We start from the raw sequence: 14,639 nt of genomic DNA, 5'->3' as shown, positions 1-14,639 counted from the left end.
GACAATTAGACTACACAACATTGTCATAACATTCGAAACATGTGGATATACAAGAGATACATTTCTCTTGACTTATCTTTCTCTTTTCATCGCTCTCTCTTTCTCTCTGCAAATTTGTTAACTATTTCGGCATGCTACTGGCTCTCTCTCTCTCTCTCTCTCTCTCTCTCTCTCTCTCTCTCTCTCTCTCTCTCTCTCTCTCTCTCTCTCTCTCTCTCTCTCTCTCTCTCTCTCCCCTGAGGTCTGTGTATTTTGCCAGGCCAGGTTGGAGACTACAGAGCAGTGTCCTGCACGTACGTACTCCTGGCTCGTAGCAGTGCCCATTTCAACAGCCAACCCAGCGCTCCTGTGCTCCTACTGCTGCTGCTGCTACAACTTTCCATTGTGAGAACTCTGTTATGAAAAACATATGGCCAAGCCCACAGAGGTGAAAACATGGCAAGTGGAAAGAGCGGGAACGAGAGAGAGAGAGAAAGAGAGATTGAAAGACTGAAAGAAAAGTGTAGAATGGAAGCCAGAGAGAAAGTATAGATGAAAAGAGTGACATATGAAAGTGGGGGAACGGCGAAAAGAAGAGGAAGAGGAGGCAGTGGCTGAGAAACTGAGTTTTTACAGTCTCGGGCTCTCATTAAGAGTTTTGGCCTGTTCACAAAGCAAGGAGTGGGGGGCGGGAGCGGTTTGAAGGCCAATTAACTGTTTTCAGCAGGCTGTTGTGGCGGAAAACATCAAGGTCATGACGTCATGGAGGCTCCGATGTAAACAGCATCTGTCGCCGAGCCAACATGGCCGCCGGCTTAATGCCTACTACGCCTACTGTACAAAAACACAGTCTATTAACGTTCACATGCACCAATGTCATGATAGTCTAAGACAGTGGTACTGAAAGGGTGTGAGTGTGTGTATATGTGCGTGTGTGTGAAATATGTGGTGGGGTTGCGGAGAGAAGGGACTGTTTTCATAAAACCTTAAGTACATGCCTTATAACATGCTTTATAACATAATCATTCTATAAATTGGTTGGCAACATTATTCACCTGTAATAAAAGCATTATCTTAACTTTTCCTGTGAAAGTAAAATTTTAATTAGCAGTGTGGGTTCAAACAAAATGTTCAGAAGTTAGCATGGTGTAGTAAACCACTGGATCTGTGGCCTTTTATAAATGAGAGGTTAAACATGCTCGGCTCCACCTCAATAGGAAGTCCACAATGTAGCTCTTTGATGGACAACTGGTGTGCTAGTGCGCTGCCTTGGTAGACCAGACTACAGCATGTAAAGAAAAGTATAGGCTGTCACCGCATGGTTCAGAACACTGAGGGCTGTGAGCCTAGAAACGCCCCCAAAATTCTACAATGACAATTCTATGAAGGTCACAAACGTCATGACAGTCAAAGAGTTAAGTTGCACACCAATAATACACCTCATAGTGCCTCATACTACACACCGACCGTTCTGCAAGTAGAATTCTTCACTACTGGTTGATTTTTTTTAGCAACAGAGAGACTACGACAACATCACAGAGTCTTTAGTCTTACATTACGACTTGGTCATTACCATTCTGTTAACAACAAACGTATAACAGGGGGCCAAGGCTCAACACATTATTAACCTCTCAACTACAAGCTGAAAACTACAGAGTCTTTTTGAATGGGATTTGAAACATGCTAAAGCTCAATGAGCAGCTTTCAACAATAGAAGTTTGGTGAGAGCAAGACGGTGAGACTGCATGGGAGAGCAAGAAACGCAATTTCAAATTATTTGTATGACCAGTGCATGTAAAGAAATTGACAATAAAACTTGACTTGACTTGACTTGAGAAGTCTATGCAGGTTTGAAGGTCCTCAGTCACCATAAAGTCATGATAATCAAAGACCTGAGTTGTTGTAGACTACTGAACCTGAAAGCATTTAACCTCTCAACTATAAACTGAAAACTAAAGGGACTTTTGGAATGAGAGGTGAAAATGTTTGAACTGAATAGGAGGTCCAGCTGCCTACAATGTAGCTCTGTGATGGACAACTGTGTGCATTGGACCTTTGTTACTGACGTCCACACAAGTGAGTCATGGCTGGATATCTCTCCAAACTCTGAGGAAAGAGGTGATAGAGGTCTCCCACTCACTCCCCTCCGCTCCTGTTCTCATGGTGTTTTCGTTTAAAGAGAGAGTTCTATGAAGTAGAAATAGAAGTACTTTTACAAATGTAATTACACTACAGTAGTATGATATTACATGATTTCAACTTTGTAATAACATATTACTAGTGTTGTAATTACACCTGTGAGGATACTTCTAGTTGTATACTACTCTGTTTAAACCTCTCATCTCCCTTTTTCTCTTTTTTTGACATAAAATCCACTTGCTGTCATGGCAAGGTTCAAAGTGTGGGAAATGCTGAACTGTTTTGCTTGCTGGCACACCGTTATTGGAACAGTTGGGCATTAAAATTAGTTAACAACTGACTTAATAATTACAGCAACTTCAGTGGGCCTGGTTTTGTGCTGTCTGTTGCTGCTTCACAGTTCACACGTTTGCCTCTCCACTCATCACACATATATTTATCCATCGTTTAGTGCTACTGTGGAAAAAAAAGATAAATGGTAATTTCCAACTAAATTTGGCCATCCCAGACAGAAGTCATCAGCTTGAGACAGTTTTCCGGGGGGTTATTTTCTACCCACAGTGCCGTAGTCTACCCCATGGGATAGGGAGGAGGACTGTCATCCTATCTGTCTGCCCACTTCCTGTACGGTACACAACAGCCACTATGCCTGTCTGTATCCATCTCTGTGACCCTCTCTCTCTCTCTCTCTCTCTCTCTCTCTCTCTCTCTCTCTCTCTCTCTCTCTCTCTCTTTCTCTCTCTCTCTGTGTGTGTGTGTGTGTGTGTGTGTGTGTGTGTGTGTGTGTGTGTGTGTGTGTGTGTGTGTGTGTGCGTGAGGTAATGAGAGAGAGAGAGAGAGAGAGAGAGAGAGAGAGAGAGAGAGAGAGAGAGAGAGAGAGAGAGAGAGAGAGAGAGAGAGAGAGAGAGAGAGAGAGAGTTTGTGTGTGTTTACTTGTTTATTTTCATGTCCCCTAGTGATAGGCCTATGTGTGAGAAAATATATTGGCCTATACCTATATTTTCAACACAATCTGACATTATCAAGCATAGGGTATTAGGCTAGGTTATAGGCCTAGGCTAGTTTAGTTCCCCCTCCCACTGCATGCACATTAACCTCATTGTGACTTGTGAGGAAAAACAAAAAGTCACTCACAGTGATAATTCATGAAGTCGATAGAGATGCCCTCTTCAGTGAGGAGTGTCACTAGGTAAGCTACTTCTATAAAAGAAATGTTGCTAGACTAGACCTCTCATGCTGTGAGACACAGCTTTGCGCAGACCTGGTTATTTGCGCTTGGGACGATTAAAATGAAGAAAATGAAACAAAAATAATGCATAGCCTCATAGCCATCACAAGTCTACAAATTGACATAATGGGCTACACTATCTTTGCACGAACTGATTTCACGACCATAAAGCACGTGAATTTCATGTTTAGTGAATTATAGTCTATTCATTTAGTCTATAGAATGCATGACACGAGACATATTTGACAGACTCTACAGGACATTTTAGGCTGTTAGAAAAAAGTAGGGCTACGGTGACATGAGGGGAAAGGGCAGCTGATTATTTTTTTCCTTAGAAAAACAACATGACAGCCATAGAGCAAGCACTGTCAAATTAAACAAACCGTTCGATAAAAGTCAAAACTCACCCGCTATACAGCAGATATTATTAAGAGAATTTCTGCGCACTCAGTCCATGTCAAGTACAAATGCCGCCGTGTCCTATTTATTCCTGTCCTATTAACCTCATTTTGGGATAAACTCGAGGCGTCTTCTCCATCCCCAAAAGTTTTCATTTCAGCATTCCCTGACCAAGTATGAAAAGAGGTGGGCTTATGGGCGTGTTTGGTGAAAGCCTAAACCTATCACATACATTTTATTTGTATTCAGGTACCTCTGCTTTTTGATCCAATCCCAACTGCAGATTGTAAAATTTTAGGGGTGTACACCAATAGGAGCTGAGGGTAGGCGGGACTACGTACAACCCGGAATTGACGTTTCACACGTGTAGCATTTGCAATTGTACCGCTGTTTCCCATGTTAACGCGTCTGTCCAAACTTGTTAATGAAAGAAACTGGATATATCAGTTGTTAAAAGGAATACTGCGGTAAGTGAGATTTGCTTTGTCTTTGAATTCGTGCACAAGCACGAAAGTACTAAACCGCAGTAAACTGAAGGGTAACGTTGCACTCATATTCGCACCCTGCAAAATGCTAGCGGATAGCAAATCACAAATCACTTTACTCTAGTAAAGAAAACTTATCAACAGTTATAACACACCTCTTTACTCTTCCATGGTGCTGTGTTTTCCCCTGTTTTGAATGCACCTTATTTCGGTGTTGTATGCTCCTACACAGGGCGACAGAGTACATGACAACAAACAACATTTCCCAGATAAATCAACTACCTGAATCGTCCATGTCATAAATAGCTTGGCAGATTAAGCTCTGGCTGGCTGAATGATTAAGCCACCGCTGGCTAAATTAAAAGATCATGATTTAGGGCACCCTCTGGAACTAATAGCACACACTTTATTTGTCATGAAAAGGTTCCAGTGACTTCCAGTGAGCACTCGGAAAATGGCAGCATGCTTATTATTAATTCACCGGCTGCGGAAATGGGTTTGCAAGCTTCCATCACTGACAGCTGTTCTGTTACAGACTTTCGATATGGTGGTGAAGAAAAAGACTCCCAAAGTTGAAGCTGTGGTCTTGGACGATGCTAAACTTGAAAGATTACAGAGTGAGTTGGCCTATTAACCATTAGAGATTTGTTATGATGGTCAGTTGCATTTAGTTCCACATACATAGTACCACATACGTAGTACAACTTACATGCATTACTTTGTGTGTGAATTAGATTCCTTAGCTGCTGAGGGAGATGACACAGCCAGGGAGCTCGCCCAGGAGCTGTTGGCGTGTCTGGCCTCAACTGACCCTGTCCAGCAGATCCAGTTGATCAAGAAGGTATGTTAAAGTCATCTACTGTACAGTCTGGAGGTTGTCTAAACTTTGCCAAGCAGCTTGGATAGCATTTCAACTCGCATCGCATTGCATTACACTGATCTTGTCTGTACCAAAATGTCCACATGCTCAAAGTATGGTGTAGCTATAAAATAATACCACTTTTCCCAAATAAAAAAAACGTAAGAGAAGGCTGACTTATTCTGGTTGTGTTTATTTTCCAATTGTTTAGAAGTACAATTATTGGGGGGTGCTGTGGCGCAGCACGCTAAGCCCCCCACATTTGGGCTTGCAAACCCACCCACGGGGACCCCGGTTTGAGTCCGGTCGGGGTCATAGTACAATTATTGCAGAGTGGATGGTTGCATTGTCGTAATTGCCACGCTACAGTACATTACATCTGCGATGTGTTTTGTCCTGCCAGGCCGGTGATGTATTGGAGGGCATTCCAAAGCCAGATGACAACCGATCGTCATCTCCTCTTCTGTTGGCCAGCGTGGAGGCCCTGTGTGTGATGTTCATGTCTGTGGAGTCCAAGAACCCCTTGAAAAGGGCCGCTGCCAGGTAAGCTCAGCATGCTTGTACACACCAACAGCAGTCTATTCCGGGACTCGAATCTGCAACCTTGCAGCAAACTCTGGCATGAGAGGCAGATGCGATATGAAGTGAGCTTAAGGCGAGGGGCCTCATGTCATGTACAAAGACAAGCGTGGATTAACCTCTGAATCTTTGTGTGTGTGAAAATCTGCAAAGACTAATATGTACCAGAAAAGTCAGATGTACCAAAAAAGGTCTTAGTACATATCCCAACATTTGAGTGAGAAGTAGCATGCATAGATTTTCGTGCATAAGCCACTAGCTCAGTCACCAGCGTATCTGTATGAGAAGTCAGGAGGTGGGACGTCTACTAATGTAATCAGTCAAAAATGGAAAAAAGGAGGCGCACACAAGACTTGTGTGAAAAAGTGTATTGAAGCCGAAAATATACAACAGAAGTCTAAGGATTAACTGGAGAGACAGACGTTTCGGAGCTAGTCCATTTTCAATGTCTCCAGTAGGACCTACTGGAGACATTGAAAATGGACTAGCTCCGAAACGTCTGTCTCTCCAGTTAATCCTTAGACTTCTGTTGTATATTTTCGGCTTCAATACACTTTTTCACACAAGTCTTGTGTGCGCCTCCTTTTTTCCATTTTTGAGTGATTACTACTTTTTTGGGAGTGCTCGCACCAAGCAATACACGAGCGTTGAGTTCAAGGCGCAGACGCCGACCTTTGTTGGTCTTCTTGTCACGTCTACTAATGTCCCATGCCAAGCAACTGCTACCTGGGGCCTATTCTAAAAAGCTGGGTCAATGAGGACTCCAGGCTCTTCTATTAGGTGATTTACCTCTTAACTTAACCTGGTTTACTCCTGAACCAGCTTCTTGGTATAGGCCCCTGGTGTCCGTTACAATGTACACCAACAGCACATGGCATTTTTTGCATTATCCTAACTCTCATCCTTCCTTGTGCTTTTGGCCTTGTGATGGCGTCAGAAGTTTAAATATCTTGCAAAAGCGCGATACAAATGTAATTTTCTCATTTGCAATCGGGATGTTGAATGGAGAAATGTCCCCCAAACGTTGATGCCGCTAACAGCGGCAACACGTTATCTCCATGGAGACAGGGAGTCAGCGAAGCACAAGGCCACAACCACAGGTGGAGGACAGGAGTTAGGATTATAGAAAGAACCATTGGTGTGCGCAAAACAAAATGGCCCTGAGATGCTCCAGTGACTTCCATCTTGCTTAGAACACAGTCCTTTCCTCATGGAACAACAGGTAGAGAAGAACATGAGTGCAGAGGATACCTTAATGTTCCTCTTGGCATAAAATGGTCCATTTGCTTCTGGTGACATCAGGTATATTGGGCCACTTTTGGTAAACTGTCAAGATTTTGACTTTCACCATTATTTTCTATGGACATGGGGCTGGTGGAGCCAGAAGACTTGATCAAGATCCTGTCAAAATATTTCACATCGTGTGTTTTACTGGGCATAGAAGCCACCACTTGACCCAATTAATGTACATGGGAATGATATTGAAACAGAAGAGTACAAGTATCTAGGTACAATTATAGATAACTTAATAAGCTTACATGGAAAGAAAATACTCTTGCAAGATACTCAAAGGCACATCAGAGACTTTATTTTTTAAGGAAACTGTGTATCTTCAAGGTTGATACAGTGATTTTATGACTGTTTTATCAAACTTTTATGCAAAGTGTGGTCACCTTTGCCATTCAGTGTTGGGGAGGTGGTCTTTCCGTTAAAAACAGACACATGCTGGACAAAATCACACACTTAGGTTGTAAAATAACTGGAACAGAAGTTAAAAGTATCAGCAAAATCTCTGATGAGTACACTACCAGCTTGGCATTAAAAATAGTAGATGATCCATCCCACCCCCTTTTCTTTGAATACTCCCTCCTCCCATCTGGATTACCCTTACAGGTTACCCTTTTTTTTTAAACTAATAGAGGGTTAACATCCTTTGTGCCTAGAAGCATCCAACTGTTGAATAAGTTAAGTGCAGACAGAGTTAATGTGATACCTTTCTTTAATATACTGAATGTATATAGGATTTTTTTTAAATTTAATTTCATTATTTCTATTCTGCCAGGACTTTTTATTTTTATTTGAATACTTTGTATGTTTGGTTTGTTTTTTAGTCTTGTCCTTGTGTAATGTCGTAATTGTCTGTATGTTCAAGTGTTCCCAAAACGCAAAACAAATACCCCCTGGGGCAATGAAGGTATATTCATTCATTCAAATGCCTTGTATTTTGTATTATGCCAAGGCAATATTTTCTCCTGGTGGTGTTGATGCATCCTAGTCTGAAATGAAATTATACCCAGACATGGTAGAGCCCTAGGGGGGCATTGAGAAGGATACAACTGAGAGGGGTGGTGCATAGTTGCCAATGAGCTGCATTAGTCTATTTTACTGTATTTCTAAATACTAAGGCGGGCATTTGGTAGGATTATGATTACGTCAAAGGGACGTTGGTTCAAAAGAGGTTGAGAACCACTGTGGTAGAGTGTCGCAGGTACAGTGCTATCAGCTGTGTGCACGTCTGTCTCTGCTCTCAAAGCAATTAACATCTCACAAAAATAAAACCAATGTTTTTATTTCCTTTCTGTCTTTGCCTGTAGTGCTTTGAGATCTGTTCCAGAATGGTTGCAAGAGAAGGCAGCTGTGTGTCTGTCTGAGTGTCTGTCTGGCGGCCTCTCCTCACTGGGGTTAGAACACTACACACGGCTCACGGACACAATCACAGCCTGTCTGGATGGGGTTCCGATAGGTGGGTATCGGTCGAGACTGTTGGTCTTAAAATCGATAACAAGTTATTGTTTATTATGCCCTTAGTATGTGCAAATGTTGTGATTTATTCTTACTGGCTGTGAATATGACATGCTCATGTGGATCTTTAACTGTATTTCTTATCCTGCAGGTGAGAAGGGTGTTCAGATTTTGCAGACAGAAGGTGAGTGATGCTAAGCAATGATAAATGCGTCGCAAAATCAGTACACATGTTTGCATGCATTTTCATTACTGACTTGATGACATTGGTACGTTTAGATGAGGAATTTAAATCCGATTTAACTCACTTTAAATCTCATTAAAACTTAATTCCACTTTAAAAACATCATGTAAACACTTACCGAACAGGATTTAAGTTTATTCCGATTTAAACTTAAGTCCGATTAAAGTGGGTGGTTTATTCCTCTTTTAAATCCGATTAAACACATTCCTCTGTCATGTAACCTTTTAATCAGAATTACAATAAATCCGGTCGTTCCACGCATGCTCGTTGACCACACGATGGCGCCAAGAGCCCGTGCTCTTTGTCAGTGAGAAAAAGATGGCGGCACTTCCTGTTGATTTTCACATGAAAGTTTTGCTTAATTTAAAGTCCCTAAGCGACTATAAATGTTGTGGCTTCCATATATTGATGTAAAAGTGCCCCACGAAGTAATTAAGCACAACAAAGTTACTCCACATCACCCTTTCACCAGTTCGTTTTTCTAAGCTAGGAGGGTGCTAACTAGCATTTGAAAGAACCAGACCCAAAGGGGATTTTACCAGCCTTGAGTCCACTGAGGGAATTCATTTTCGGGCTGAAGATAAGCTTGTGTCCCAGTAGTTCCCCGGAGGTTTGGCGACCACGCCCCCACGCCTTATTTGGCTCACTCAGCACGTGCGTCCTCAGTCCAATCGCAATGCTTTATTTTCCCCAGACGTTTAATCGCATTTAAGTGAAATTGCCATGTATACAAGTCGCAAAATAACTCTTAATCCGATCTACTTAAATCCGATCTATTAGATCCGATTCAAAAACATCATGTACACGTAGCAATTGTATTAGTAACCTTAATGCTATAAGCAACAGTAAATGCGAAAGACGGTAAATAAATCCACTGTTTTGTTATTGAGTTGCTAACATTTTATTTCTGTTTGTGTGTGTGCATGTGTCTGTTTATCCATCTGTCTGTGTGTCCCCTCCTCAGTGCTTCATTTCTTCCACAAAGCCTTGTGTGAATACCTGCATCAGAACAGGTATGGTAAACATGTTCATTCCAAGACTGCTAGGCAGCCCCTTTTCTGCCACATGCATGAAATGAAAGCTACCGTAACTCAACCAATGAGCATTCAATGCACCACACCTAATTAGGACACACCCAGCCATATTTTACACAGCCAGCACCTTTAATATTTAGGCCCAGGATATGCTTACCTCAGGAGGCACCTGCGTTTTGTGCATGACCGTGTTGCCATGCACATTTTGACTATTTTTTGTGCGGTTGCACACGCGCAAGGTACACAAATGTGTGTGCACGGTACAATATAGACAGAGCTACGAGGGGCAATTTTACGAACTTCCATGTTTCAGTCACCATAGAGTCCCAAAATATTAATCAGAACCTCGTTGGCTATATTCCCTCTACATACCTTCAGGGACATGCCTAGTGCTCTGATCAGCCAGTCAGGAAGTATATCAGTTCACACACAGTTGTGCACGTATGTTATGTCTCACAGCAAGCATATCCCGGGCCTTAAGAAGAACTATTCTATCCCTTTGTAGACAGTCTCTATCTCTAACACCTATACAAGCCTTGCTCTTGATGTAAAAAAACAGCTGTTGTCACTGTTCACAATTCCATGCATGTGTGGCTGTATGTCCTCCAGGTCCCTCTCGGGGCAGCACGTGGCCCAAGCCCAGCTCATGCACTCCTGCCTGGGGGCAGTGAAGGCCTCCATGCTGGTGCTACAGAGGACCCAGGAGCTGCTGGTCACCATGCTGAAGACCATGACACCAGAGTGTCCACTCCAGCTGGCCCTGAGTGGGCTGATGTCCTGCTACACACAGATCCTCACTGATGGTGAGCTGCCTGGAGCTGCCCCATACTGCTATTTGTCTCTTGCTAGATGCATCTATCTGGAGTCTATAAAATATATTACAGGGTGGCCGCGGGTCCTTAAAAAGTCTTAAAAAGTCTTAAATTTCATTTTCGCCAAATAAGGCCTTGAAAAGTCTTATTTTGTCTTAAATTTTCAACCCAAATGTCTTAAATTTGTGGAGCTTAATTTAGGGAGGAATAATTATGTCAGCCATGTGATGAACATCGTGTCGGAAATCGGGAGTTGTAGCCATGTAGTGTAATTTAGAACGCATTATTGAATTTTATTTAGTGTAAAGTTTCATTGTGTATAGTTTTGTGTTTTCAAACGGCTACATTAATACAAATAACCAATTTTTTGTGCTTCATTTGAACCTGTGTATGATCTTGCGAGTTGGTCCTAATTTCATTTGGAAAATGGTATTGAAAAGTCTTAAAATGTCTTAATTTTGACTTGGTCAAACCTGTAGTCACCCTGTATTATGATGGGCTTTTTAGATGTGTCCTAGCATCTCTATTAGAGGGTTTGTCTGTTCGTCTGAAATGCATTCTTTAAATTGTAATTCCCTCCTGTGTCCACAAGGTGGTAGTGCATAGACGGATGCACCTTTGTCTGCCTGTTGGACTTGTTCCTTGCCCTGTAGAACAAACGTGGAGTGGGTTTTTTTTACATGGCATGCTCTGTCTTAAAGGCTTTTAAAGGGTATTAGTACCTTATTTAGGTGTAAACAAGGGTGGCACCACCATGTTTATGGAATGTCATTGAGGTGAAATGAATGTGCCTTGTCTTCATCTGCCTGTAGAGGAGTTTGTGCAGTCGGTGCAGAGCACAGCAGGGATGGCCGTGGTGCTGCTCATCAGATGTGTGATGCAGAGCGAAGAGGATGTAGCCAAAGAGGTAGGACTCACCTGTGATACCAACATTAATACACAAAATTAATTTTGATTAATTAATTAAACTTATATGTTTAGCACATTATTCCATTTGCCTTGTGTGTGTGGTGATTCTGGAAATTAAGCTCTTGGAGCACTTCACATTTTATAGGCATTTCACATCAAAGCACTTTATATCAATACACGCAGTGCTGTTGTTATTAACCCAATGATAATGAATGAATAATAATGATAATGAATATCTTGAATCTTGATCAGGTTACAGGTCTCCTGCAGTGCAGACAGCAGCAGCAGCATGGCCCTGGTAGTGTCTCCCCCTCCTGGCTGAGGGAGAGCTGCGTGGGCCTGTACGACTCTGGCCGCCCGGCAGCACTGGTCCTGTTCCTGTGCCACGGGGCGCTGGCCATGCTCAGCTGGAGGGGCCGCAGCCCGGGCACGCAGGCAGAAGCCCTGCTGCTCTCTGTCCCCCACGCCATACTGGAGCTGGACTCCAGGTGAGACGGGCACTGACAGGTCAAAGGTAGCCTGGTAGTGATGAGTTTTGATTTAGTTCATCAGTCATTCACATGGACTGTATTTTTCACAAACAAGAGAACCCTGTTTTCTCTGCATCATGGCAGATACAACTTTTAAAAGATTGCCATTGGTGTTAACTACCTGAAAACATTTTTCCCTGTCACTGATTATGGAATATCAGACTGCAGTGTTGTCTATACTAAGGAGATCAATCTAATACAGTGGAATCCGCTTATAGTGGTCACGGATATAGTAATCAACCGCTTATATAGATCAAAAAGCTTGGGACAGAATCATTTCTATACAAATGCTGTTTAAATAATTTGTTTACAGTGATCAAAAATCCGCTTATAATGTTCATTTTTGTCATTTTATGAATGTAAACATGTGCAAAAATTATTGAAAAGCTCTGTGTAGCTACATGTATTTATTTTTTTACTCCCGCGATTCCTTTCTCGACGTCTGCTTCTGCCCTATGCCAGAGAGGTTTACTGCGCGAGACTCCACTCGCCACTTTTCCGGGTGGTAGCCTACTGTAGCCTACTCTAGGGGCGCCAACCGAGGAGTGCAAACTCCATACAGTGAATGGGCTGCGCTCTCCCGACAGCACCCTAGTGAACTGCAGGCATGGCTCGACTAGTGAGTGGGGACGCAACCTGTTTACATAGAACCTCTCCGGTGATGAGGCTGTGCAAACATGCCTCTGTCTCGCTAGCCAACGTAGCCTAACGAGTTGACACCGGGCAGCAAGCACGTGAATCGTGGCTCTCATATTCTGGGAATGAAAAACATAGGCTCTTCGAGACGTATGAAAAATTACCAAAAACGAGCCAACGAGATGTTTCGGCGAAGCTTGGCATTCCTCAGGAGGCTACCTTGTGTTTAAACTGCTCCAGGCTGCGTCTCCCCACGAGTCCCTCCCACTCCCCCTCGCCCTTCTCATCTCTCCTATGCCAGCAAGCCCAGCGCGACTTCCCCAATTCCAACCAGTTCTTATAGCGTGGCTTTTTAAAACTGTGTAAAAAAAAAAAAATCACGTTGTAGGCTAGGCTACTACTGTACAGCAGGCTATGCAACAGTGTGCTATTTATCGGTGTAGCAATTTTAAGTGCCCAGTCTAGCGGCGTTTTGCATGCATAACCTGAATCACACTGTGCAGAAACTCGCCAGAAAACGTTTGTGGAATGGGAACTTTACAAACTTATTTGACATCATAAGAGATGACGACCCGTGCGTGGTCTATGCTTTGAAATGCATATAAGCCTCGTCTTTCTCATCGCTCATTTTTGCCAGACAGGTAGAGACAAAAAAGAGGTGAAATAATACAAATTCGGTTTTAGTAATCAACCGCTTACAGTGTTCAAATTGGCTCGGACAAACGTGACCACTATAAGCGGATTCCACTGTAATGTGAATAATATATTGACATCATCATTTTTCTTTTCGCTCATGGCGTCTTCCTGTGCTCAGTGTGAAAGAGTCCAGCACTGCCATGGTAGTGGCGCGCATGCTGACGCTCTGGAGCGCCACTGCCCTGGACATCCTCCAGGGGCCGACGAGACCCCCTGCCGTCCTCTGCTCTGCCGTGCGGGGAGACGCTCCGCTGCCCTCCCGCCTCCTGGAGCACGTCTACGCCCACTGGGAGCACCCGCTGGACGGCGTACGCCACCAGACACGCTCTCTCTTCCGGAACCTTCTGTTGCTCCATCAGGCCTCCTCGGCAACCGTCGGGGAAGATGGCCGCCCTGATGATTCATCCTCGCCCTTGACCGCCGACCCTTACATTGCCCACTTGACGCGTGGTCTCCTGGCGCTGGAGTGGCACATGCGTGGCAAGTACGGCTCCCTCTCGTGCCTGGTGGAGCTCCTGGGCGCTGGGTACCTGTTGGCGCTCGAGCCTGGACTGCCCGCCAGCCTGCTCGGCCTCATGGGAGACCAGACTCTGGCGCCGTACGCCAGCGAGCTGCTGGAGAGGCTGTTTGTGAGCCACAAGGCCCAGCTGAGCGGAGGGCAGGCAGGGGAGACGACGTCAGGAGAGGCGGAGGGTGTGGAGGGCTGGATGGAGGAGTGGCATCGCACCTGGGTGCGCCCCCTGCTGGTGGTGCTGTGTAAGGCCCGGCTGGACCAGACCACCTACATCCTGGACTACTTCCTGCCCAGGCTGCTGCGCTGCAACCCGGCCAGTCTGGGTCACATGGTACAAGCCCTGCAGGAGGGCCCGCCCGCTGCCACAGGTGAGGGACGGGGATCACAGAAAAACATTTCTAACACATAAACAGCTGCAACCCAGCAATGTTATTATCTTATTATTCGTCTTATTCATTTTACTAAACCAGGTTTTCTGCAAGGTAACAGGTCAAGCCAGGCCAAGCTTGTTTTCTGAACTGTTTTTCATGAAGAATGAATTTGTCTCCCCATAGTTTCCCCACCTGCAAATCCACATTGTTACCCAAATTCAGTATGTGTTATGTAGTCTCACCAGATCGTAGATTTATACAAAGCGGAATCCAAAAAAGTTGGGACACTTTGTATTTTGTGAATAAAATCAAAACGCTGGCATTTTCAAAACAAATAATATGTTAACAAGGTAGAACATTATGTACAGACAACAAATCAGTTGTTAAAGTGAAGCAGAATTATTGTTTTGAGGTAATTATGTGATCATTTAAAATTTCACCCTTGCAACAAATCCCAAAAAAGTTGGGACAGGGCCAATAAAA

At 43.7% G+C, this 14,639-nt stretch overlaps 2 protein-coding genes across 2 annotated transcripts in view; one reads left to right on the top strand and one right to left on the bottom strand.

The window, feature by feature from the left end:
• plekhh2 (pleckstrin homology domain containing, family H (with MyTH4 domain) member 2) overlaps nucleotides 1–3,899 on the bottom strand; it is a 54,744-nt gene extending 50,845 nt beyond the window's left edge. Inside the window, exon 1 of the mRNA XM_063191919.1 lies at nucleotides 3,754–3,899. The gene's annotated coding sequence lies outside the window, so the exon portion shown is untranslated. The remainder of the gene's footprint in view (nucleotides 1–3,753) is intronic.
• A 225-nt stretch (nucleotides 3,900–4,124) lies between these two features.
• The window catches only part of thada (THADA armadillo repeat containing), a 153,677-nt gene continuing 143,162 nt past the window's right edge, over nucleotides 4,125–14,639 (top strand). Inside the window, exons 1-11 of the mRNA XM_063191736.1 lie at nucleotides 4,125–4,212; nucleotides 4,766–4,847; nucleotides 4,965–5,071; nucleotides 5,493–5,632; nucleotides 8,263–8,411; nucleotides 8,562–8,594; nucleotides 9,619–9,667; nucleotides 10,298–10,491; nucleotides 11,313–11,407; nucleotides 11,662–11,897; nucleotides 13,390–14,153. Of these exons, the coding sequence (XP_063047806.1) occupies nucleotides 4,775–4,847; nucleotides 4,965–5,071; nucleotides 5,493–5,632; nucleotides 8,263–8,411; nucleotides 8,562–8,594; nucleotides 9,619–9,667; nucleotides 10,298–10,491; nucleotides 11,313–11,407; nucleotides 11,662–11,897; nucleotides 13,390–14,153 (1,840 nt within the window). The 5' untranslated portion in view covers nucleotides 4,125–4,212; nucleotides 4,766–4,774. The remainder of the gene's footprint in view (nucleotides 4,213–4,765; nucleotides 4,848–4,964; nucleotides 5,072–5,492; nucleotides 5,633–8,262; nucleotides 8,412–8,561; nucleotides 8,595–9,618; nucleotides 9,668–10,297; nucleotides 10,492–11,312; nucleotides 11,408–11,661; nucleotides 11,898–13,389; nucleotides 14,154–14,639) is intronic.

This window comes from Engraulis encrasicolus, chromosome 24 (assembly GCF_034702125.1).
Source record: "Engraulis encrasicolus isolate BLACKSEA-1 chromosome 24, IST_EnEncr_1.0, whole genome shotgun sequence".
Taxonomy (NCBI): Eukaryota; Metazoa; Chordata; class Actinopteri; order Clupeiformes; family Engraulidae; genus Engraulis; species Engraulis encrasicolus.
The sequence above is the reverse complement of the archived record's forward strand: the minus strand, read 5'-3'. Positions and strand labels throughout refer to the sequence as shown.